The 27942-nt window shown below is 39.0% G+C and overlaps 1 protein-coding gene across 1 annotated transcript in view; it reads left to right on the top strand.

Annotated features, from left to right (window-relative positions):
• The window catches only part of sorl1 (sortilin-related receptor, L(DLR class) A repeats containing), a 119788-nt gene extending 113138 nt beyond the window's left edge, over positions 1 to 6650 (top strand). The window contains exons 38-48 of the mRNA XM_033631088.2: positions 2 to 68; positions 464 to 546; positions 660 to 750; positions 1241 to 1440; positions 1704 to 1823; positions 2125 to 2289; positions 2441 to 2615; positions 3868 to 3974; positions 4255 to 4447; positions 4576 to 4788; positions 6383 to 6650. Of these exons, the coding sequence (XP_033486979.1) occupies positions 2 to 68; positions 464 to 546; positions 660 to 750; positions 1241 to 1440; positions 1704 to 1823; positions 2125 to 2289; positions 2441 to 2615; positions 3868 to 3974; positions 4255 to 4447; positions 4576 to 4788; positions 6383 to 6450 (1482 nt within the window). The 3' untranslated portion in view covers positions 6451 to 6650. The remainder of the gene's footprint in view (position 1; positions 69 to 463; positions 547 to 659; positions 751 to 1240; positions 1441 to 1703; positions 1824 to 2124; positions 2290 to 2440; positions 2616 to 3867; positions 3975 to 4254; positions 4448 to 4575; positions 4789 to 6382) is intronic.
• The last annotated feature ends 21292 nt before the right edge of the window (positions 6651 to 27942 follow it).

Consider the following 27942-nt stretch of genomic DNA (forward strand, 5'->3'; position numbering starts at 1 on the left):
GGTGGCAGCACTGACCAGTCGAGGTGTGGGCAACTGGAGCGAGGTTAAATCCATCACACCAAAGAAAGGTGAGCTGCTTCTCCCAGCAGAGTAACACACACACACACACACACACACACACACACACACACACACACACAATATGGTGTGAAAAACTGTCCAACGCTGCCACCTACTGGTGCCTTCAGGTACTTCAGGATGTGCAGTGTTTGTGACGTCACTTGAGATGCTGCACACAGGACTGTACAAAACTACTAACACGATCTGAAGATATCTAAAGAAGTGTTGTTTAGGTGGGAAGGGGCTTTTAATTTGAAAGAAACAAAGGAAGTGCTGAGTGCCATCACTCAGATTGCTGCCTGTGACGATACAACCAAATCCCACTGAATATATCTCCATGTCAGCTCTCTGAAATAATATAAAGAGTTAAATTCTTCTTTGACCCGCTCCGTCTGCTCTGCAGCTCTGCCTCCACCCTCTGTGATCGCTGACAGCATCACCGCCGACTCCATGAGCCTTTCATTCAGCTTCAACTCCCAGTATGACGTAAGAGCTCCTCTCTAAAGCCCCTCCTCACGTTGTTAAAGTGTGTGTGTCCTGTGTGTGTGTGTGTGTGTGTGTGTGTGTGTGCCTGATGGATCTCTCTCTGTGTCTTTAAGGTGAGACAGTACATAGTGATTCTGTACTGGCAGTTTGACACCCACGTCAAGGAGAGCAGGAACTACTCAGTCACAGGGAGGTTCCTCAGAGGTACTGTTTGGGTCTTTATCCACATGATTTACTGTTTTACATCACGCCGGGTTCAGACTGCAGGAGTTTGGGACAAATTGATCCCTCCTGACGGTCGGAGGAGGAATCTGGTCTGGGACTTTTGTCAGCACCAGCCCAGATCATCTGACCATGTGAGACGTTAACAGATCCAGTCTTAAACCTCTGTTTGCAATCTCATTTGGGCCGCCCCCAAAACGCCCGGCACGTTTGATGTTTGGGATTTAAAATCTGGGCGATTACTATTATGATGACATGAGTACTTTCACAATAGCCAATGACAGACAAGTCCAGGAGCAGCTGATAGTGTCGACGATAACGTTAGCGATCATACTACAGCGGACGGATATTAGAAGTGCATCAGATACTGTTCAGGATTTTAACCCTCCTGTAGTCTGAGCCTGGCTTCAGTCAGGTGTTGCACACATATCACTGCTCACTTACATTCTGATGCGTACTGTCTTGTTTCCAGCGACAAACCTGACAGCAGGGACGGTGTATGAGGTGGCTGTGTGGGCTCAGACCAGTATAGGAGACAGTCCCACCGCCCTGTCCCACCATCAGACCATTGGTTCCCAGCCGGAGCGGCCCCTCCTCAAAGCCCGGGCTCTCAACCAGACAGCTGTGGACTGCAGCTGGACCATCAGCAAACCCCCCGCACAGGGACAACAGGTAGGAGATCAACACCTCTGATAAGTAACAGTCCATCGCACCGAATAAACGCAGCCAGGGATTTATCAGTATGTCGTGATGCACGCAACGACAGATCTCCAAAGAGACGTCAGACGGTCACAGGTGGAGACGTTTGGAACATTTAGAAGCTTTAAGACAGTCTTCACGATCTGAGCCAACAAACTATGATATGGTTTTATAAAGAACAATCATTCACCAAAGAAGCCTTTAATGAGGAGACACCTTGTTGTTTGTGTGTGTAGGTGTACGGTGTGTTTTACGCCACCTCCTTCCTGGCCCTGCACCGCAGCCCTCATCAGATCACCACCGCTTCTCTCAGCCTCACGGTCACAGTGGACAGTGATGAACAGTATCTCTTCCTGGTGAGTCTTTTCAACAGCTTAATCTGAGCTCTTTACAAACTGTTTCACTCCACTTTGACAACCTGACGTCATCAAATGTGTCCTGATCCAAAAGTTTATAATGTCTCTGCGCCGGTGCCAGCCACAGCCGGAGGCATTATGTTCTCGTGCTGTCCATCTGTCCCATTCTTATGAGCGTGTTATCTCAAGAACACTTCAAGTGAATTTGGTGGATTTTGGTGGTGACTATAAGTGCGACCTGACTGGTGCACGGAGGCGTACAACCACAACGCAGTAATTCTAGTTTGTGATCTACCGTCAGGTGCGTGCTGTCTCTCCCTTCCTGGGTCCTCCCTCTGACTACGTTGTGGTGAAGATGATTCCCGACGAGAGGCTGCCACCCAGGAACCTCCACCGTGTGCGAGTAGACAAGACACAGGCCACGCTGAAGTGGCAGCCACCCTACGACTTGCCAAACTCTCCTCTGGTACGACACTGTCTCATGTTACTGGTGATGAGCATCAGGAGGGTGCGTCAGGACAACTGCTACAACAATATACAAAAACCTTGTTGTAACCTCGTGTTTCTGTGTGTGTGTGTGTGTATGTGTGTCTTCCTGTCCATCTGCGTTTCTGTAGACATACGCGATCCACGTGCGGGACGTGATCCGCAAGGAGGAGCGGGACTACAAGCTGACCACCCAGAACAACACAATAGAGTACGTGCTGAAAGGCCTGGAGCCCGGAGGACGATACAGCATCTCTGTGCGCCTGCGCAACATGAGCAAGGAGGCCAGCTTTACTCTGTGCACAGGTACACTCACAGCGCTGACTCACAGACCACAGCAGCCAACTGTTTTTGACGTCTGAAATTGTGACTGTCGCTGGTAAATTTCATCAGCTGCAACGAACTCATTAACGCTAGCTCTATGAATTGGTTGTAAACTTGGTCTCCAGCTTTTTAATGATTCAAGCTGACTGAAATATGCACAGAGATATGGACTGCGTTCATGGTTTCATGCTGACAGACTAATGCTAAAGCTGCATCCTCACCAGGCAATGATCCTTGTAGAATACATGCTTAAAGGGATAGTGCATCCAAAACTGAAAATGCAGCCATTATCTACTCACCCATATGCCGAGGGAGGCTCAGGTGAAGTTTTAGAGTCCTCACATCACTTGCAGAGATCCAAGGGGAGAGGAGGTAGCAACACAACTCCACCTAATGGAGGCTGACGGCGCCCCAGATTCAAACGTCCAAAAACACATCATTGAAACCACAAAATATCTCCATACTGCTCGTCCGTAGTGATCCAAGTGTCCTGAAGCCCCGACATAAAAAGTTGTTTGGAAAAACCTCATTTGAACTCTGTTTTTAGCCTCATTGTAGCCTGTAGCTCTGACTGCCTCTCTGGGCACCTCGCTCACGTGTGTGCGCGCTTGCGCGAGACCGTGAGACATGGGCACCGCGTTCATGTGTGTTCACGTGCTTTCGCTGGTCTCGCGTGAGACACACAAGACAACACAAGACATACTGTATTGTCCCCAGAGGGAACTGTACTCGGGCAATATTGCTACACCCAGCAGCAGTCAACTATAACAATACATAGTTAACATGACACTACAGTGGTTCATTACGGACATACAATGAACATACAGACAGAGGATATACTGTATATGAAGGTTTTGCACATGCCTTGAGAAAAATGTAAATACGTAGGTGCTGCAGAAATGAGAAGAAGGTTATGAAAACCATAAAGCTGTAATAAATAATCCATTAAAGAAAGTGCAACATATCAATGAAAAGATACAAATACAAACATGATTATTGTGGGTTAAACGGAGATCTGTATGTGCACGCTGACTGTGGTTTATAAAACACACTCCATGGTACTGTGTGTGTGTGTGTGTGTGTGTGTGTGTGTAGCTGTGGTGCAGTCTGCGTCTTTCTGTTTGAAGACATAAAGTTCCCACCATACTGAAGTACGACCGCTCACTTTCTATAATCTGTATGTGTCTTCAAAAAGAAATGCTGTCCTTAAAGAAACACTCTCCCTCTGCTGCAGTTCCTCTTCCTGCTCCTGAAGCCTTGAAGATTTTGACAGAGAAAGACCACGTGTTCCTCTTCTGGAAGAGTCTGGCTGTCCGAGAGAAGGGCTTCAATGAGAGCAGGGTGAGACACCAGTGACCCATGTCTGGGGTTTTCCACAGTGAAACATTTTCCTCTATCCTACGTTTAGGCTTTCTTATCTTCCACAACCCTTTTCTCTGCAATCTGACTTGGCGCAGAGGGTTGGATTCAGGTTTCTACTGCTGTACTTATCTAGGTACAAGACTCATATTTGATTGTATATTTCTTAGATCTTAGATCTTATGGGGACGTACAGCAGTAGAAACCCAGTGAATATTGTCTCAGTCCAAAAGAAGCATTAAGTGTTACGTGCTGTTTACAGGGCTATGAGGTGCATGTGTATGACAGTGTGACCAACCAGACGTCCTACCTGGGAAACACCACAGAGACCTATTTCCGCATCAGCAGCCTGTTGCTGGGACACAACTACACGTTCTCAGTGCAGGCCCGCTGCCTGCTCAGCGGTCAGCTGTGTGGCGAACCTGCACTGCTGCTCTATAACCAGCTGACAGCAGGTAGAGGAACATAAACACACACACACACACTGTGAAACGTGAGCTCTAAGAGAAACCACAGTGAGATGAACGGTGAACATGGACTTGCTTTTCCATTTATACTGCACGTTACTCTTCCTCTTGTCCAGGAGCCAGTGACGCCTCCCGCGGTGAGGGCCACTCAGGAGACATGGCAGCGGTGGTGGTCCCGGTCCTCTTTCTGCTGCTGCTGGGCGTGTGCGGTGGCCTGGTGGCGCTCTACCTCCGACACCGCCGGCTGCAGAATAATTTCACCGCCTTTGCAAACTCCCATTACAACTCTCGCCTGGGCTCTGCCATCTTCTCCTCCGGGGATGAACTGGGTGAGTGAGCTGTGTACATCTTTGGATCATCCAGGTGCTGACAGTGCAGAGGTCATTAGAGTTCAGTTCCTCACTGTGGTGCAGTTTACAAGACAGAGGGAAGCCTGCTGGAGATAATGTTGTTGTCACGGCTTTGGCAACTCCCAGTTGTCAGGTCGTCTGTCGAGTGTCAGTTCTGCAGTGATGGGATGCAACCAAGTACACTCAGTCGAGTACTCTAACTTTATGGTTCCAGGCAAATACTGTAATGTGCTTGTCTTCACTGACAGGTCCCACTTTACTGCACAGTGAGAACTTTTTATGCCTCTGCGCCAGTGATAGCTGTGGCCACAGGCATTATGTTTTTGGGTTGTCCGTACACATGTATGTTTGATTCTTGTGTGTGTGATATGTCAAGAACACCTTGAGGGAATTTTTTCAAATTTGGCGCGCTTTATACTCTTTATATCTACATGCGGAGCGGGTCCTTTACCCACAGAGTCCACCATGTTGTTTCTACAGTAGCCCAGAATGGACAAACCAAACACTGCCTCTAGATAGGGACATTTGCACGTTTGCATCAGCCACTGTAGTTCACTGCACGCTTAGCACACAAGTTTTCAGTTGATTGCATTCTGCAACTTCACCACTAGATGGCACTAAACTCTCCACACAGTGTCCTCACAGATCTGCTAAAACTCTCAAAAGCCGCTACAAGGAACTTTTAACTGGATATGCAAAAGTCTCTCGTTTCTGCTGATGTCTGTGCGTGACCTACAACAGCAAATGAGACCATCGGTGTGAAGATAAGCTATTTCTATATAGTGTATATCCATACCTTTAGGAAACTGTCTCCGGGTCCGCCCCAGGTCGCTTCCAGGACGAAACAATTTACAGCACTCAGACGGCACACGTCATCTTACCTAGCTGCTTACATTTATAGTGACTCTGATAAATAGTCGCTATTCCTCCTCCTCGACCCGACGTCCGCGGGGAGTTAAAATAGCAGCAATCATCGGGTAAAAGTTCTGTGAAAGCACTGGACTCACCAACAGTCAGCCACGTCCCAGTCACACAGAGAAAATCCAATCCTCGGGAAGTCAGGAAATCCTTCAGGATAAAATAAAGAGGCGAGGCACCGCTCCATACTCAGTCCAAGAAGCCGTGGAAGTGCTCGCCAAACAGGCCTTCAGCCTTACCAGCCGACCGCTGCGTTTACCCCGGCGGCGGTGGCGCTTACGCCGGCGAGGTGGAGCTGGGGCGCGGCAGAGGTGAGCTGGGATCCCCGATAGGAGCGGGGACAAAGTTTTCCCGTCTTGTTGTTTCATTCATCCCCAGAACAAACACATGTGTGAGCCAGGTAAGCGTCTTTACGACAATACGCGCTAGAGCTCATGGGAAATGTAGGCTTCATTCCGGCAAAACGCTACCGCTTTGGTCCACAGGGTCGCCAAAATCAACTCAGAATGAAAGTTCCTTGTAGGAGCTTTAAGTCAGTTTTGGTCTCGATAAATTATTGATATTAAAATTTTGATTAGTGCAGTTTTAGTTTGTACAGCAGACATGTTCTTAAACATCCCTCTCTTCTCTCTTTCTTCCCTCTCTTCCTCTCAAGGTGATGATGATGAAGATGCTCCCATGATCAGCGGCTTCTCAGACGACGTTCCCATGGTCATTGCGTAGCAAGACGTCCCTCCATCGCCTATTTCTCTCTTCCCTTCTCCCCTTCTCTTCTTCCGCCCTCCCCCCCACTCCCCTTTACTCCCCATCGCTCCCCATCAGTGGCGCTGTACGATGGAGTGAAGAGGAAACAAGTGGAACCTCTGCCCTCCCAAATCCGACGATGGGAAACGACCCCGATCAGCAGGAAACATGAAGAAAAATGGAAAAGTGTAAAGAGAGAAAGAGATATTTTTCAAATATATGATGCACTTTTTTTGGATGCGCAATAACTTATTTTTTATAATATTAAATATATATATGGGGTCAAAAAAAAGGACTGTGAGGAAGAGGTGGACACTGAAGCAAACTGTGAAGGATTTGAGTTTGTGGAGCGCGCCAGGGAAAGAGAGACCCTATTTGTAATGCAAACTCACTATCCATAGGAGCGGTTCATTGCTTAAAGCCAAAATAAGCATCCAGAGACTGGAATATAGAATGCAAAAAACACACACATAGAAAAAACACAGATATATAGTCAAATGCTGTATACAATATGTACAAATAGAAAATATCAGAGCAGTAATGGTTACATATTTTGGTGATAGTACAGAGCGTACTACAGCAGCATATGTAACATTGGTGCCCCGTGCGAGGCAGCCGGAGAGTAAACTGTGGATCACGTTTCTTCATTTACAGAACCTGAACCGTTTGTCTATTCAAATGATCACCAGTTTGGAAACTGCTGATTATTGTAAACACATTAACAAAGTCTTTGTCGCTCAGCGAAGCCAAACAGCTCAGTGATTGGATAGACCAGTGGCACCGTGTAGTGTCCTCATAGATACACCTTTATTTTCCATCACCAGCACACTGTTGTTCGTCTGTATGTAGAGGCAACACATGCACCATGATATGATGAAAATATTCCACCCACATCATCATTTGTAAATATTGGCTTTTAATATGTCCTCTCCTTGTAATGCTGCACCATATCATTCTGTAAAATGTGTTGGATTGTTATTATTTTTTAAATCATTCAGGACCACAAATTATCGTCCCCAGCATTTTGCCATAGCTGTAGTCGTAGAGGAAGTGGGTTCTCAGGGAACTGTGTCGGAGTGGACACCAGCGCAGCACCACCATCACCACCATGGCTTAGGCAGCACTGTCCATCTACTGTTGAATCGGTACAGAGACCTTGGAAGAGGTACTGTGGGTGCAATGACCGGCACACACAGATTATTGTCAGTGGTTGTGATGAAGAGTCGGGTTCAGGCTCACCGTCTGGTTTAGGAAAAGATTTAAAGGGTTGATTCAAACAAAAGAGAAATGTATTGACGTACCTGTGGTAGTGTCTGGTGATGCAGATAGTTTGGATTGTTTCCCCCCAAGTTTTTAGGTATGTCTGTGAGAATTTTAAAGCAGCATGTCTTTCCAGAAACAGTTAGCTTGCTTTTACTGGGCTACTTGTTGACAGCGTGTCTTCATCCAGAGTAAGCGCCTGGTCACACCACAAAGTGGCACAATTGACATTTACATGTCGCTGTAAAATAAGTGACACTAGAAGTTTGTTGACGTACTGGTGGGGCTTATTGGCTGGTATCAAGCCCCCAGGAACAGCGCTGGGCTTTAAATCCAATTATACAAGGTAGCTGAACTTTGAATTACAACCTCCTGGTCCGTCATATGAGGCCATGGTGCCCAAAAAGACTGACGTTATGAAAGGGACGTCTAAATCAGTGGATAGCGTTACTTTTTTTGAGTGTCACAACCCCCGCAAAATGACTCGTACAACTCAATACAGTTTTGACTTGATAAAATTCAGGAGCCTGTGATCAATGTTTTCACTTTTCATTGATGATATTGGATTGTTGATGAATGAATCAGTCATCAGTCCAGATTGATGATTGTTAGACGCCTACTAATTTAGTGGAGAGGAGATTTTGGCCTTAAAATGAGCTAAATTAAAAATGTCGGTGTGACAAACAGGGAAACTGTTTCTGGAAAAAGATGTTTCATTTTTAAAATGTTTAATGTTGTGAGTGCCACGTATACATTTTTAACTCACCTGTTTTGTTTTGGGGTGGAGGCTGCGAGCCAGATCTCAACACCTGGTTAGCTGAAACCAAAGTTACCTGCATGGCGAGACACTACTTTGGGTCTGTGACTTAACATGTTTTATTGTAATTTGATTGGTCCTTTTGATGAACCAGTAAGGAGTACCAGTTGTATATACAGAATTGAACCGTTGCACGTAAATGTATGAACACAAAAACATGTTTGGGAATCATCGTCCTTGTTCGGCTCCCCCCGTCACCTGACTCTGTACTGTAGTCCATTAACTGATGTTTGTGTTTTGCCTCTGGGCTTGAGCCATTTGAACTGATGGTGTTCTGCTTTCTGTTGACCTTGTTCTTGTTTTGTTTGTAAAGATGTCTTCATGAATGTATTTTATATCTGTACTTTTTGAGGTACTGTCCAGGCTTATTATGCTACTCTCACCACCTGTGAAGTGAATGCACGCACTCTGGTTTCACCCCCGCTAACAGTGAGTTCGTAACATACTCCCGTCGTCACTCTGCAGACCGGCTTCTGCAGATGAATCTCAGTCGTTACAACCTGAGCCCAATTCACCACCCAGAGCAACAAAGCGTTTTTGTCAGGATGTTTCCTGCACCGCGTTTCTTTCATCATCTCATTCTTCCTCGTTAAACGGTGTCTGTACTGACGTTTAAGGTTTCCTCAAGACTTGAGCTTGACTTCACGCCGCTCTTCACTCTCTTCATGACTTTGTTCTGTTTCTTGGCCTTAAAAACAGATTTCTGGCATTAATGCTGTTGTTTTTTCTGTTTTTGCTCTGTGGAGTTTCTGTTTTCTGTTCTGCCACATAATGCCTTATTAGAACACATTGGGTTTCTATGTAATGTACTGTTTGTATGATAGAACACAAGTGCACACGCATGCACACACACACACACACACACACACACACACACACACACACTTGACCCCAGGAGGCCGAAGAGGAGGTTACTGTTTGGGCATTTGGTTAATTTGGTCAGATCACTGCTCCTTTTTCTGCGTCGGCTGCCGTCAGACAGCATCTTTTTAGTCAGGTTTTACACGTGTACAGAATTTAATTATTGGTTATTATGTGACCGTTTGCTCCCCACTTGTCTTAATGTTGACTCTTGTCAAATAGTTTGCTTTGAAAATGTCGTTTGGCACAGAGTTTGATCTTGTTGGACTTGGCCATGTTTGAAGATATTAATGTCTTGCTTGCTTATCTCGGGGGTTGCAAGAATAATGAGATGTTTGGAGAAACAGTGTGAGGTGTTTTAAAAACCACTTATACTGAAATAAAGTTGCTGAAAATCAAACTCTGCTGTTGTTGCTGTCTTTTGTTCTGTAAAGGAAGGTGAAAACTCTGTTACATAAAACACATGTTGACAGTTTTCCTTTGGGGACATAATTCACAGTTAAAAAAAAAAGGTAATAAATCAGAATATATACTTATGGACCACTTTATTAGGTACACCTTGCTGGTACCGGGTTGGACCCCCTTTTTAATTCTTGGTGTCAGATTTTTTCATGCCCATGTTTGGGTTAATACATCGCTGTATGTTACAGTGAAAATATCTGGTGACTTTCATTTGGTTTGACAAAATGCCCACAAGGTTCATGTACTTGTTTTGAGATATCGTGACCTCTCATTCATCACAGCTGCTCAGGTGTTTGGAGGTCATGAATATCCACACACATACATGTGTGTATAACAAGAATAAACCTTCAAAGTCGACTTCATTTGGTGTGTTTAAAATCTGTCATGACAAACAGAAGTCATTCCACGTGTTGTCTGGACAGAATATTTATAATTGTAAAACTGATGTTAAATTCTCTGCTCACAGAGTGAAGGCCGACTGCCTCTGCCTTTATGATTATCATCATGTCCCAGCAGATACTGAGCAGCTGGACAGTATCTGGTAAACAGCTCCCTCTAGTGGGCAAAACCTGCCATGCTGAACCGGATTGAACCTAAAATCAAAATTACATTCATGTATATATATATATATATATATATATATATATATATATATATATGTATATGCATGGGCAGAAGGATGGAAAAAGTTATATTTGAATGTAGGAGTTGTTTTTACACCACTGGACGGCACATTATAGATATTACACTGTGAATAGCAATATAAATAACATATAAATAAAAGTGACCCAATAAAAAAATAAAAAATCAGATTTTTGCAGTCGAGCCCTCGGCCATTTGAAATGATTTGAATTCTTAATTTTTGGTTCTAAAAAACGTTCTTGCACAAACGTGTACACATAACATATGCCTGCATGATATCCTGTGTAACATGGTGTGGTAGTATATGTAAATGCAGATCACAGTGTGTGTACAACAAAGGTCTGACATATGTATGAGAGAGTATTATTAGATCTGAAACAGAGTCATGTGTAAGAGAAAAAATAATTCATGTGAATGTCAATGATCATGTGCAAGAAACAGAAACACAGTGAACATCAGACACAGTGATGTTCGTGTGAATGAGAATACTCTCTGTGTTTGAGTTTCATTGAAATGGAAATAAAACTGAATTCTTGGCTCCTGATTGGCTGTCATTGATGACAAGTCCAATTTCACCAACAACTCCTGATCAGTCTGACAAGATGGCAGATCAGAATCAACCGTGTCAGAAATGATGATTTGTCACGCAGTGACGGCAGTGGATGAAGAAATGCAGTGGATCTTCACAGCTGGATCATCAGATAGATCAATCGAGACACAGCTATGACATTTCTTATGACATGCTATACTATGACGTTTTTTCATGATTTTGGACGACATGCTATACTATGACGTTTTTTCATGATTTTGGACGACATGCTATACTATGACGTTTTTTGACGATTTTGGACGACATGCTATACTATGACTTTTTTCATGATTTTGGACGACGTGCTATACTATGACTTTTTTTGACTTTTTTGACGATTTTGGACGACATGCTATACTATGACTTTTTTGACGATTTTGGACGACATGCTATACTATGACTTTTTTTTACTTTTTTGACGATTTTGGACAACATGCTATACTATGACTTTTTTGACGATTTTGGACGACATGCTATACTATGACTTTTTTGACGATTTTGGACGACATGCTATACTATGACTTTTTTTTACTTTTTTGACGATTTTGGACGACGTGCTATACTATGACTTTTTTTTACTTTTTTGACGATTTTGGACGACATGCTATACTATGACTTTTTTGACGATTTTGGACGACATGCTATACTATGACTTTTTTTGACGATTTTGGACGACGTGCTATACTATGACTTTTTTGACGATTTTGGACGACATGCTATACTATGACTTTTTTTGACGATTTTGGACGACGTGCTATACTATGACTTTTTTCATGATTTGGGACGACGTGCTATACTATGACTTTTTTTGACTTTTTTGACGATTTTGGACGACATGCTATACTATGACTTTTTTGACGATTTTGGACGACATGCTATACTATGACTTTTTTTGACGATTTTGGACGACGTGCTATACTATGACTTTTTTGACGATTTTGGACGACATGCTATACTATGACTTTTTTTGACGATTTTGGACGACGTGCTATACTATGACTTTTTTCATGATTTGGGACGACGTGCTATACTATGACTTTTTTTTGACGATTTTGGACGACGTGCTAAACTATGATTTTTTTTGACGATTTTGGACGACATGCTATACTATGACTTTTTTCATGATTTTGGATGACATGCTATACTATGATGTTTTTTCATGATTTTGGACGACATGCTATACTATGACTTTTTTGACGATTTTGGACGACATGCTATACTATGACGTTTTTTCATGATTTTGGACGACGTGCTATACTATGACTTTTTTTGACGATTTTGGACGACGTGCTATACTATGACTTTTTTTGACGATTTTGGTCGACATGCTATACTATGACTTTTTTCATGATTTTGGACGACATGCTATACAATAACTTTTTTCATGATTTTGGACAACGTGCTATACTATGATTTTTTTTAACGATTTTGGACGACATGCTATACTATGACTTTTTTTGACGATTTTGGACGACGTGCTATACTATGATTTTTTTTGACGATTTTGGACGAGATGCTATACTATGACTTTTTTTGACGATTTTGGACGACATGCTATACTGTGACTTTTTTCATGATTTTGGACGACATGCTATACTATGACTTTTTTTGACGATTTTGGATGACATGCTATACTATGACTTTTTTCATGATTTTGGACGACATGCTATACTATGACTTTTTTCATGATTTTGGACGACATGCTATACTATGACTTTTTTTGACGATTTTGGATGACATGCTATACTATGACTTTTTTCATGATTTTGGACGACATGCTATACTGTGACTTTTTTCATGATTTTGGACGACATGCTATACTATGACTTTTTTGACGATTTTGGACGACATGCTATACTATGACTTTTTTCATGATTTTGGACGACGTGCTATACTATGACTTTTTTTGACGATTTTGGACGATGTGCTATACTATGACTTTTTTTGACGATTTTGGACGACGTGCTATACTATGATTTTTTTTGACAATTTTGGACGACATGCTATACTATGACTTTTTTCATGATTTTGGACGACGTGCTATACTATGACTTTTTTGACGATTTTGGACGACATGCTATACTATGACTTTTTTTGACGATTTTGGACGACATGCTATACTATGACTTTTTTGACGATTTTGGACGACGTGCTATACTATGACTTTTTTTGACGATTTTGGACGACGTGCTATACTATGACTTTTTTGACGATTTTGGACGACGTGCTATACTATGACTTTTTTTTGACGATTTTGGACGACGTGCTATACTATGACTTTTTTCATGATTTTGGACGATGTGCTATACTATGACTTTTTTTGACGATTTTGGACGACGTGCTATACTATGACTTTTTTTGACGATTTTGGACGACGTGCTATACTATGATTTTTTTTGACGATTTTGGACGACATGCTATACTATGACTTTTTTTGACGATTTTGGACGACATGCTATACTATGACTTTTTTCATGATTTTGGATGACATGCTATACTATGACTTTTTTCATGATTTTGGACGACATGCTATACTATGACTTTTTTGACGATTTTGGACGACGTGCTATACTATGACTTTTTTCATGATTTTGGACGACGTGCTATACTATGACTTTTTTCATGATTTTGGACGACGTGCTATACTATGACTTTTTTTGACGATTTTGGACGACATGCTATACTATGACGTTTTTTCATGATTTTGGACGACATGCTGTACTATGACGTTTTTTCATGATTTTGGACGACATGCTATACTATGACGTTTTTCATGATTTTGGACGATGTGCTATACTATGACTTTTTTTGACGATTTTGGACGAGATGCTATACTATGACTTTTTTGGACAATTTTGGACGACATGCTATACTATGACTTTTTCTTGATGATTTTGGACAACATGCTATACTATGACTTTTTCTTGACGATTTTGGACGACATGCTATACTATGACGTTTTTTGACGATTTTGGACGACATGCTATACTATGACTTTTTTCATGATTTTGGACGACGTGCTATACTATGACTTTTTTTGACTTTTTTGACGATTTTGGACGACATGCTATACTATGACTTTTTTGACGATTTTGGACGACATGCTATACTATGACTTTTTTTACTTTTTTGACGATTTTGGACAACATGCTATACTATGACTTTTTTGACGATTTTGGACGACATGCTATACTATGACGTTTTTTCATGATTTTGGACGACATGCTGTACTATGACGTTTTTTCATGATTTTGGACGACATGCTATACTATGACGTTTTTCATGATTTTGGACGATGTGCTATACTATGACTTTTTTTGACGATTTTGGACGAGATGCTATACTATGACTTTTTTGGACAATTTTGGACGACATGCTATACTATGACTTTTTCTTGATGATTTTGGACAACATGCTATACTATGACTTTTTCTTGACGATTTTGGACGACATGCTATACTATGACTTTTTCTTGACGATTTTGGACGACATGCTATACTATGACTTTTTTGGACAATTTTGGACGACATGCTATACTATGACTTTTTCTTGATGATTTTGGACAACATGCTATACTATGACTTTTTTTGACGATTTTGGACGACATGCTATACTATGATTTTTTTGACGATTTTGGACGACATGCTATACTATGACGTTTTTTTGACGATTTTGGACGACATGCTATACTATGACTTTTTTTGACGATTTTGGACGACATACTATACTGTTACCTTCTTTTGACGATTTTGGACAACATGCTATACTATGACTTTTTTTTTTATGATTTTGGACGACATGCTATACTATGACGTTTTTTCATGATTTTGGACGACATGCTACTATGATGTTTTTTCATGATTTTGGACGACATGCTGTACTATGACGTTTTTTCATGATTTTGGACGACATGCTATACTATCATTTTTTTTGACGATTTTGGATGACATGCTATACTATGACTTTTTTGACGATTTTGGACGACATGCTATACTATGACGTTTTTTCATGATTTTGGACGACATGCTATACTATGACTTTTTTTGACGATTTTGGACAACATTCTATACTATGATGTTTTTTCATGATTTTGGACGACATGCTATACTATGATGTTTTTTCATGATTTTGGACGACATACTATACTATGATTTTTTTTGACGATTTTGGACGACATGCTATACTATGACGTTTTTTCATGATTTTGGACGAGATGCAATACTATGACTTTTTTTGACGATTTTGGACGACATGCTATACTATGACTTTTTTTGACGATTTTGGACGACATGCTATACTATGACGTTTTTTCATGATTTTGGACGACATGCTATACTATGATTTTTTTGACGATTTTGGACGAGATGCTATACTATGACTTTTTTTGACGATTTTGGACGACATGCTATACTATGACTTTTTTTGATGATTTTGGACGAGATGCTATGACTTTTTTTGACGATTTTGGACGAGATGCTATACTATGACTTTTTTTTGATGATTTTGGACAACATGCTATACTATGACTTTTTTGACGATTTTGGACGACATGCTATACTATGACGTTTTTTCATGATTTTGGACGACATGCTATACTATGACTTTTTTTGACGATTTTGGACGACATGCTATACTATGACTTTTTTTGACGATTTTGGACGACATGCTATACTATGACGTTTTTTCGTGATTTTGGACGACATTCTATACTATGATTTTTTTGACGATTTTGGACGACATGCTATACTATGACTTTTTTTGATGATTTTGGACGAGATGCTATGACTTTTTTTGACGATTTTGGACGAGATGCTATACTATGACTTTTTTTTGATGATTTTGGACAACATGCTATACTATGACTTTTTTGACGATTTTGGACGACATGCTATACTATGACGTTTTTTCATGATTTTGGACGACATGCTATACTATGACTTTTTTTGACGATTTTGGACGACATGCTATACTATGACTTTTTTGACGATTTTGGACGACATGCTATACTATGACTTTTTTTCATGATTTTGGACGACATGCTGTACTATGACGTTTTTTTGACGATTTTGGACAACATGCTATAATATGACTTTTTTGACGATTTTGGACGACATGCTATACTATGACGTTTTTTCATGATTTTGGACGACATGCTGTACTATGACGTTTTTTCATGATTTTGGACGACATGCTATACTATGACTTTTTTTGACGATTTTGGACGACATGCTATACTATGACTTTTTTTGACGATTTTGGACGACATGCTATACTATGACGTTTTTTCATGATTTTGGACGACATGCTGTACTATGACGTTTTTTCATGATTTTGGACGACATGCTATACTATGATTTTTTTGACGATTTTGGACGAGATGCTATACTATGACTTTTTTTGACGATTTTGGACGACATGCTATACTATGACGTTTTTTGACGATTTTGGACGACATGCTATACTATGACTTTTTTGACGATTTTGGACGACATGCTATACTATGACTTTTTTTGATGATTTTGGACGAGATGCTATGACTTTTTTTGACGATTTTGGACGAGATGCTATACTATGACTTTTTCTTGATGATTTTGGACAACATGCTATACTATGACTTTTTTTGACGATTTTGGACGACATGCTATACTATGATTTTTTTGACGATTTTGGACGACATGCTATACTATGACGTTTTTTTGACGATTTTGGACGACATGCTATACTATGACTTTTTTTGACGATTTTGGACGACATACTATACTGTTACCTTCTTTTGACGATTTTGGACAACATGCTATACTATGACTTTTTTTTTTATGATTTTGGACGACATGCTATACTATGACGTTTTTTCATGATTTTGGACGACATGCTACTATGATGTTTTTTCATGATTTTGGACGACATGCTGTACTATGACGTTTTTTCATGATTTTGGACGACATGCTATACTATCATTTTTTTTGACGATTTTGGATGACATGCTATACTATGACTTTTTTGACGATTTTGGACGACATGCTATACTATGACGTTTTTTCATGATTTTGGACGACATGCTATACTATGACTTTTTTTGACGATTTTGGACAACATTCTATACTATGATGTTTTTTCATGATTTTGGACGACATGCTATACTATGATGTTTTTTCATGATTTTGGACGACATACTATACTATGATTTTTTTTGACGATTTTGGACGACATGCTATACTATGACGTTTTTTCATGATTTTGGACGAGATGCAATACTATGACTTTTTTTGACGATTTTGGACGACATGCTATACTATGACTTTTTTTGACGATTTTGGACGACATGCTATACTATGACGTTTTTTCATGATTTTGGACGACATGCTATACTATGATTTTTTTGACGATTTTGGACGAGATGCTATACTATGACTTTTTTTGACGATTTTGGACGACATGCTATACTATGACTTTTTTTGATGATTTTGGACGAGATGCTATGACTTTTTTTGACGATTTTGGACGAGATGCTATACTATGACTTTTTTTTGATGATTTTGGACAACATGCTATACTATGACTTTTTTGACGATTTTGGACGACATGCTATACTATGACGTTTTTTCATGATTTTGGACGACATGCTATACTATGACTTTTTTTGACGATTTTGGACGACATGCTATACTATGACTTTTTTTGACGATTTTGGACGACATGCTATACTATGACGTTTTTTCGTGATTTTGGACGACATTCTATACTATGATTTTTTTGACGATTTTGGACGACATGCTATACTATGACTTTTTTTGATGATTTTGGACGAGATGCTATGACTTTTTTTGACGATTTTGGACGAGATGCTATACTATGACTTTTTTTTGATGATTTTGGACAACATGCTATACTATGACTTTTTTGACGATTTTGGACGACATGCTATACTATGACGTTTTTTCATGATTTTGGACGACATGCTATACTATGACTTTTTTTGACGATTTTGGACGACATGCTATACTATGACTTTTTTGACGATTTTGGACGACATGCTATACTATGACTTTTTTTCATGATTTTGGACGACATGCTGTACTATGACGTTTTTTTGACGATTTTGGACAACATGCTATAATATGACTTTTTTGACGATTTTGGACGACATGCTATACTATGACGTTTTTTCATGATTTTGGACGACATGCTGTACTATGACGTTTTTTCATGATTTTGGACGACATGCTATACTATGACTTTTTTTGACGATTTTGGACGACATGCTATACTATGACTTTTTTTGACGATTTTGGACGACATGCTATACTATGACGTTTTTTCATGATTTTGGACGACATGCTGTACTATGACGTTTTTTCATGATTTTGGACGACATGCTATACTATGATTTTTTTGACGATTTTGGACGAGATGCTATACTATGACTTTTTTTGACGATTTTGGACGACATGCTATACTATGACGTTTTTTGACGATTTTGGACGACATGCTATACTATGACTTTTTTGACGATTTTGGACGACATGCTATACTATGACTTTTTTTGATGATTTTGGACGAGATGCTATGACTTTTTTTGACGATTTTGGACGAGATGCTATACTATGACTTTTTTTTGATGATTTTGGACAACATGCTATACTATGACTTTTTTGACGATTTTGGACGACATGCTATACTATGACGTTTTTTCATGATTTTGGACGACATGCTATACTATGACTTTTTTTGACGATTTTGGACGACATGCTATACTATGACTTTTTTTGACGATTTTGGACGACATGCTATACTATGACGTTTTTTCGTGATTTTGGACGACATTCTATACTATGATTTTTTTGACGATTTTGGACGACATGCTATACTATGACTTTTTTTGATGATTTTGGACGAGATGCTATGACTTTTTTTGACGATTTTGGACGAGATGCTATACTATGACTTTTTTTTGATGATTTTGGACAACATGCTATACTATGACTTTTTTGACGATTTTGGACGACATGCTATACTATGACGTTTTTTCATGATTTTGGACGACATGCTATACTATGACTTTTTTTGACGATTTTGGACGACATGCTATACTATGACTTTTTTGACGATTTTGGACGACATGCTATACTATGACTTTTTTTCATGATTTTGGACGACATGCTGTACTATGACGTTTTTTTGACGATTTTGGACAACATGCTATAATATGACTTTTTTGACGATTTTGGACGACATGCTATACTATGACGTTTTTTCATGATTTTGGACGACATGCTGTACTATGACGTTTTTTCATGATTTTGGACGACATGCTATACTATGACTTTTTTTGACGATTTTGGACGACATGCTATACTATGACTTTTTTTGACGATTTTGGACGACATGCTATACTATGACGTTTTTTCATGATTTTGGACGACATGCTGTACTATGACGTTTTTTCATGATTTTGGACGACATGCTATACTATGATTTTTTTGACGATTTTGGACGAGATGCTATACTATGACTTTTTTTGACGATTTTGGACGACATGCTATACTATGACGTTTTTTGACGATTTTGGACGACATGCTATACTATGACTTTTTTGACGATTTTGGACGACATGCTATACTATGACGTTTCTTCATGATTTTGGACGACATGCTATACTATGATTTTTTTGACGATTTTGGACGAGATGCTATACTATGACTTTTTTTGACGATTTTGGACGACATGCTATACTATGACGTTTTTTCATGATTTTGGACGAGATGCTATACTATGACTTTTTTTGACGATTTTGGACGACATGCTATACTATGACTTTTTTGACGATTTTGGACGACATGCTATACTATGACGTTTTTTCATGATTTTGGACGACATGCTGTACTATGACGTTTTTTCATGATTTTGGACGACATGCTATAGTATGACTTTTTTTGACGATTTTGGACGACATGCTATACTATGACTTTTTTGGACAATTTTGGACGACATGCTATACTATGACTTTTTCTTGATGATTTTGGACAACATGCTATACTATGACTTTTTCTTGACGATTTTGGACGACATGCTATACTATGACTTTTTCTTGACGATTTTGGACGACATGCTATACTATGACTTTTTCTTGACGATTTTGGACGACATGCTATACTATGACTTTTTTGACGATTTTGGACGACATGCTATACTATGACTTTTTCTTGACGATTTTGGACGACATGCTATACTATGACTTTTTTGACGATTTTGGACGACATGCTATACTATGACGTTTTTTCATGATTTTGGACGACATGCTGTACTATGACGTTTTTTCATGATTTTGGACGACATGCTATACTATGACTTTTTTGACGATTTTGGACGACATGCTATACTATGACTTTTTTCATGATTTTTGACGACATGCTATACTATGACGTTTTTTCATGATTTTGGACGACATGCTGTACTATGACGTTTTTTCATGATTTTGGACGACATGCTATACTATGACTTTTTTCATGATTTTGGACGACAATCTATACTATGACTTTTTTCATGATTTTGGACGACATGCTATACTATGACTTTTTTTGACGATTTTGGACGAGATGCTATACTATGACTTTTTTTGACGATTTTGGACGACATGCTGTACTATGACGTTTTTTCATGATTTTGGATGACATGCTATACTATGACTTTTTTTGACGATTTTGGACGACATGCTATACTATGACTTTTTTTTGACGATTTTGGACGAGATGCTATACTATGACTTTTTTTGACGATTTTGGACGACATGCTGTACTATGACGTTTTTTCATGATTTTGGATGACATGCTATACTATGACTTTTTTTGACGATTTTGGACGACATGCTATACTATGACTTTTTTTGACGATTTTGGACGAGATGCTATACTATGACTTTTTTTGACGATTTTGGACGACATGCTGTACTATGACGTTTTTTCATGATTTTGGATGACATGCTATACTATGATTTTTTTTTGACGATTTTGGACAAGATGCTATACTATGACATTTTTTCATGATTTTGGACGACATGCTATACTATGATTTTTTTTGACGATTTTGGACAACATTCTATACTATGACGTTTTTTCATGATTTTGGACGACATGCTATACTATGATTTTTTTTGACGATTTTGGACAACATTCTATACTATGACGTTTTTTCATGATTTTGGACGACATGCTATACTATGATTTTTTTTTGACGATTTTGGACGAGATGCTATACTATGACTTTTTTGGACAATTTTGGACGACATGCTATACTATGACTTTTTCTTGATGATTTTGGACAACATGCTATACTATGACTTTTTTTGACGATTTTGGACGACATGCTATACTATGATTTTTTTGACGATTTTGGACGACATGCTATACTATGACGTTTTTTTGACGATTTTGGACAACATGCTATACTATGACTTTTTTTGATGATTTTGGACGACATACTATACTGTTACCTTCTTTTGACGATTTTGGACGACATGCTATACTATGACATTTTTTCATGATTTTGGACGACATGCTATACTATGATTTTTTTGACGATTTTGGACGAGATGCTATACTATGACTTTTTTTGACGATTTTGGACGACATGCTATACTATGACTTTTTTTGACGATTTTGGACGAGATGCTATACTATGACTTTTTTTTGATGATTTTGGACGACATGCTATACTATGACTTTTTTGACGATTTTGGACGACATGCTATACTATGACTTTTTTTTTGATGATTTTGGATGACATGCTATACTATGATGTTTTTTTGATGATTTTGGACGACATGTTATACTATGACTTTTTGACGATTTTGGACGACATGCTATACTATGACTTTTTTTGACGATTTTGGACGACATGCTATACTATTACCTTTTTTGACGATTTTGGACGACATGCTATACTATGACTTTTTTTGACGATTTTGGATGACATGCTATACTATGCCTTTTTTTGACAATTTTGGACGACATGCTATACTATGACCTTTTTTGACGATTTTGGACGACATGCTATACTATGACCTTTTTTGACGATATGGGATGACATGCTGTACTATGGCGTTTTTTCATGATTTTGGACAACATGCTATACTATGATGTTTTTTCGGGATTTTGGACGACATGCTATAACATAACGTTTTTTCATTATTTTGATTGACATGCTATACTATGACTTTTTTTCATAATTTTGAACGACATGCTTTACTATGATGTTTTTTCATAATATCAATGAGTGACCTAACTATTACACATACTGCAATGTAAATCTTATCAAGAAAAGAATGAATCTTTAGCTGTAATCTGGTTTGGATATAATTCATGTGAACAATAAAAGACAAATCCAACACATTCATTTGTCACTATTTTCAGCAGTAGTAAATAAATTTACACTGAGTGAGTTTTATTTCCATGTTGGCTTATACATACAGTACAAGGAATTTGTCATCATATGATAAACAGTGCAAAACTCAAGACACAATACAGAGAACTGAACAACAGAAAATATGAAAAAAATAATATAAGACATAAAAGGTAGTGATGGGCAAATGAAGCTTCATGAAGCATTGAAGCTTTTCATCAAATTGGTTCACTCAAGGGCAAAGCTTCTTGATGCTTCATTTGCTCTACTAAGCCATCTACTGGACAAAAAAAGCTATTACACTTAATAGTTTGTATATGTACTTTTTAAACTGAATTGAATAAATCTACTCTCCATTATAGTAACAGTAAAGATATGATGCACCTATATTAATATAGTGTGTATTTTTTACACACTATATTATTTTTGTGTTATTGTATTTTGTAGATTTAAACCTTAACTTTTTGAAATTACAATGGTCACACTCTCCAAACTATCCAAACTGTCAACTGGCAAAAACTCTCCTCTATCACAACCACACATTTTGAATGAAACCTATGGGGTTTTTTGGCTGTCAAATACTCGCACTAAGATCTGAACAACTTCCCGAACCAGTCACGTGGTACAGCCGGCCAGCGAGGCTTCGGACATCACCAATGACGTCACTCGTCTGAAATGACACAAGCCTCGATACGCGCATCGCGGAAACACTTCCTGGATTACTCGACACACGCTTCAAAGCCTCGGCACAGCAAGTCACATCACTAATAAAAGGAATCTTTTTTTTTTATTGGTGAACTGCTGAAGAGCAAAACAATGATACCTTGATACCCCTGAGAATGACAACCTCCAGCTGTCATGCTGGACAAAATAGTCATATTATAGTATGTCATAAAAAACGTCACAGTATAATGTATCATCCAAAATCATGAAAAACAGTATAGCATGTCGTCAAAAATCATAAAAAAAAAGTCATAGTATAGCATGTCGTCAGAAAACGTGAAACGTTATAGTATAGCATGTCCTCAAAAATTGTGGAAAGAAGTCATAGTATAGCATGTCGTAAAAAATCATTAAAAAAAAGTCATAGTATAGTATGTCGTCAGAAAACGTGAAACGTTATAGTATAGCATGTCGTCCAAAATCATGAAAAAGATATCACAGTATAGTATGTTGTCAAGAATCATAAAAAAATGCCATAGTATAGCATGTCATCAAGAATCATAAAAAAATGCCATAGTATAGCATGTCGTCAAGAATCATGAAAAAACGCCATAGTATAGCATGTCGTCAAGAATCATTAAAGAACGCCATAGTATAGCATGTCGTCAAGAATCATTAAAGAACGCCATAGTATAGCATGTCGTCCAAAATCATAAAAAAACGCCATAGTATAGCATGTCGTCAAGAATCATGAAAAAACGCCATAGTATAGCATGTCATCAAGAATCATGAAAAAACGCCATAGTATAGCATGTCATCAAGAATCATGAAAAAACGCCATAGTATAGCATGTCATCAAGAATCATAAAAAAATGCCATAGTATAGCATGTCATCAAGAATCATAAAAAAATGCCATAGTATAGCATGTCGTCCAAAATCATAAAAAAACGCCATAGTATAGCATGTCATCAAGAATCATAAAAAAAACGCCATAGTATAGCATGTTGTCAAGAATCATGAAAAAACGTCATAGTATAGCATGTCATCAAGAATCATGAAAAAACGCCATAGTATAGCATGTCATCAAAATCATAAAAAAACGCCATAGTATAGCATGTCGTCAAGAATCATGAAAAAACGCCACAGTATAGCATGTCGTCAAGAATCATGAAAAAACGCCACAGTATAGCATGTCGTCCAAAATCATAAAAAAACACCATAGTATAGCATGTCATCAAGAATCATAAAAAAATGCCATAGTATAGCATGTCGTCAAGAATCATGAAAAAACGCCATAGTATAGCATGTCGTCAAGAATCATGAAAAAACGCCATAGTATAGCATGTCGTCAAGAATCATTAAAGAACGCCATAGTATAGCATGTCGTCAAGAATCATTAAAGAACGCCATAGTATAGCATGTCGTCCAAAATCATAAAAAAACGCCATAGTATAGCATGTCGTCAAGAATCATAAAAAAACGCCATAGTATAGCATGTCATCAAGAATCATGAAAAAACGCCATAGTATAGCATGTCATCAAGAATCATGAAAAAACGCCATAGTATAGCATGTCATCAAGAATCATAAAAAAATGCCATAGTATAGCATGTCGTCAAGAATCATGAAAAAACGCCATAGTATAGCATGTCATCAAGAATCATGAAAAAACGCCATAGTATAGCATGTCATCAAGAATCATAAAAAAACGCCATAGTATAGCATGTCATCAAGAATCATAAAAAAACGCCATAGTATAGCATGTCGTCAAGAATCATGAAAAAACGCCATAGTATAGCATGTCATCAAGAATCATAAAAAAAATGCCATAGTATAGCATGTCGTCAAGAATCATGAAAAAACGTCATAGTATAGCATGTCATCAAGAATCATAAAAAAATGCCATAGTATAGCATGTCGTCAAGAATCATAAAAAAACGCCATAGTATAGCATGTCATCAAGAATCATAAAAAAAATGCCATAGTATAGCATGTCGTCAAGAATCATGAAAAAACGTCATAGTATAGCATGTCGTCCAAAATCATAAAAAAAATGCCATAGTATAGCATGTCATCAAGAATCATAAAAAAATGCCATAGTATAGCATGTCGTCAAGAATCATGAAAAAACGCCATAGTATAGCAGATTTTTTGACATAAACTCCATATTTCTTTTAATTAGTAATACAGGGACTTCATTTTTTTTTGTCTGAAAGTGTGAGAGAAAATCTTCGAGGAAGAGGTCTCAGCTGTCACCAGCTTGTTAGCTCAGGGAGATAGAGGACTGGTTTGAAGGTTGGAGGTTTGGGGTTCAATTCTCATGTGGTCAGTCAGCCTGTTTTGCCAGCTACAGTCTGAGGGCAAAAGTCAAACGTCATTAGGAACACAGCTGAAGTGTCTCAGGACTGATAGCTCAGGTTGCTGGAGGACTGGCTGGAGATCCCAACGTTGATGGTTTGGTCCTCATCAAAGCTCAGTGAATTTTAAAGGCTGCTGTCCAGAGGAGAGTCAAAGGTTCAGTAAAACATAGCAGAAGTGTGAGGAGGAATAGGTCAGGCTTTTAAAGAGCTGCTTGGAGATTCTGAGGTTGACAATTTGATCCTTATCAGGAGCAGGTGAATTTTAAAGTCCAACGTCCTAAATGAAAAGGTTAAATGCGCCCAGAGAAAAACTCTCAGCACAAAGGGTGCTGGGTGGCGTGATGTGTTCTGCCTATGTCGGTACCTGGAGCAAGCCAAGCAAATCCCGTAGTAGCGGGGTTGGGAAGGGTTGTGAGTCCTCCTGGCGTTTCAGAGGTACAAATGAGAGGTTATGGAACAGAAAACAGAAAAAAATTAACTGGAAGTTGAAATAATTTTTGAGACAAGCTTCTTGGCTTGGCTAGGGTATGGTAGGCTGCTGCTACTGCCACAGCTTCTAATGTTGTTAATGTTGCCACTTGCCAGAATAAACTTGTACAACTTTCTTTCTGAAAGGATCAAATCAAACTTTATCTATATAGTACTTTACATACATTAAAAATGCAACACAAAGTGCTTCACAATAAAAACATACACCAAAAAATACTACAGACAGCCGACAGCCACAGGGAGCACCGCCACAGAGACCACCCCGACCCAGATAGACCAGGGTGGACTCCACACATGGTGCAGAGCCTCCCAGTCCTCCGGGCCTGAGGGATCTCCAGGATGACGTCCCCATGGGCAGACCGGACACACCTCCCAGTGTGGAGGCCCCCCATGAGGAAACACTGGAGCTGAAAACTAAAAGACTAAAAGGCAATATGATAAGATAAAACAGGTATGAGATATAATGATAAAATGCATAAAAATTTTAGGATTTAGAAAAAAATAAAGATTTAAAGATTAAAAAAATGAAGATTTAGAAATTTAATAATAAAATGCAGAAAGATTTAAAAGTAAATCATTTAAAAGCATTAGAGATTAAAATAACATAATAGAAGAGTCCTGAGCCTCCTTTTAAAAACATCAACAGTCTCTGCAGTCCTGATGCTCTCTGGCAGGCTGTTCCATAAGTGAGGGCCATGATGGCTGAATGCAGCCTCCCCGTGGGTTTGAGTTCTAACTCTTGGACCAATTAAAAGGCCGGTGCCGGAGGACCTCAGGGTCCGCGAGGGTTGATATGATAAAAGCAGGTCAGATAAATAAGAAGGCCCAAGACCGTTAAGACATTTAAAAACTAATAAAAGAACCTTAAAATCGATCCTGAAGCGCACGGGGAGCCAATGCAGCGACTTTAAAACTGCTGTAATGTGCGCCCGCCCTCTGGTCCTCGTCAGCACATGTGCAGCTGAGTTTTGGAGTAGCTCCAGGTTAGAGATGGTCTTTTTGGGAAGACCAGAGAGCAGGGCATTACAGTAATCTGAACAACAAGAGATAAAAGCATGCATCAGCACCTCCGTGTTAGCCTGAGAGAGAAACAGGCGGACTCTGGCTATATTCTTAAGATGATAAAAACCTGTCTTTGTTACATTTTTGATGTGTGGAATAAAACTAAGCTCAGAGTCAAAAATGACGCCCAGGTTCTTTACACATTGTGAAGGTTTAAAATCTTGTAGTTTTGGTAAAAGTTTCTCTCTCTGGCCTTCAGGACCAATAATTAAAACCTCTGTTTTGTCCTGGTTGAGCTGCAGGAAATACACTGCCATCCATGACTTGATATCTAAGATACAGTTTAAAAGGGCATCAATTGGCCCTGTGTCATCAGGAGACACGGCGATGTACAGCTGTGTGTCATCTGCGTAATTGTGGAAGCTGATGCCGTGCCTCCTGATGACGTCCCCAAGGGGAAGCATGTAGAGATTAAAAAGAAGTGGACCTAAAATTGACCCTTGGGGCACCCCACATCTAATTTCATGCGTTCTGGAGGAACATGTATCCATACTTACAAAGAAACAACGATCTGTGAGATAAGAGCTGAACCAGTTAAAAACAGTACCAGAGAGGCCGACCAGGTTTCTGAGTCTGTTTAATAAAATGTGGTGATCTACTGTATCAAAGGCGGCGCTTAGATCCAGTAGTACCAAGACTGTGAGTTTTTGTGAATCTGCATTAAAACTGATATCATTTAAAATCTTTAAAAGGGCCGTCTCGGTACTGTGGTTCATCCTAAAACCAGACTGATATTTCTCTAAAATACTGTTTGTATTTAAAAAATAATTTACTTGGTTAAAAACCAGTTTTCTAAAATCTTACTTAAAAACGGTAAGTTGGATACAGGTCAGTAATTATTAAAAATGTTGGGATCTAAATTACTCTTC

Source organism: Epinephelus lanceolatus, chromosome 4 (genome assembly GCF_041903045.1).
Source record: "Epinephelus lanceolatus isolate andai-2023 chromosome 4, ASM4190304v1, whole genome shotgun sequence".
Classification (NCBI taxonomy): Eukaryota; Metazoa; Chordata; class Actinopteri; order Perciformes; family Serranidae; genus Epinephelus; species Epinephelus lanceolatus.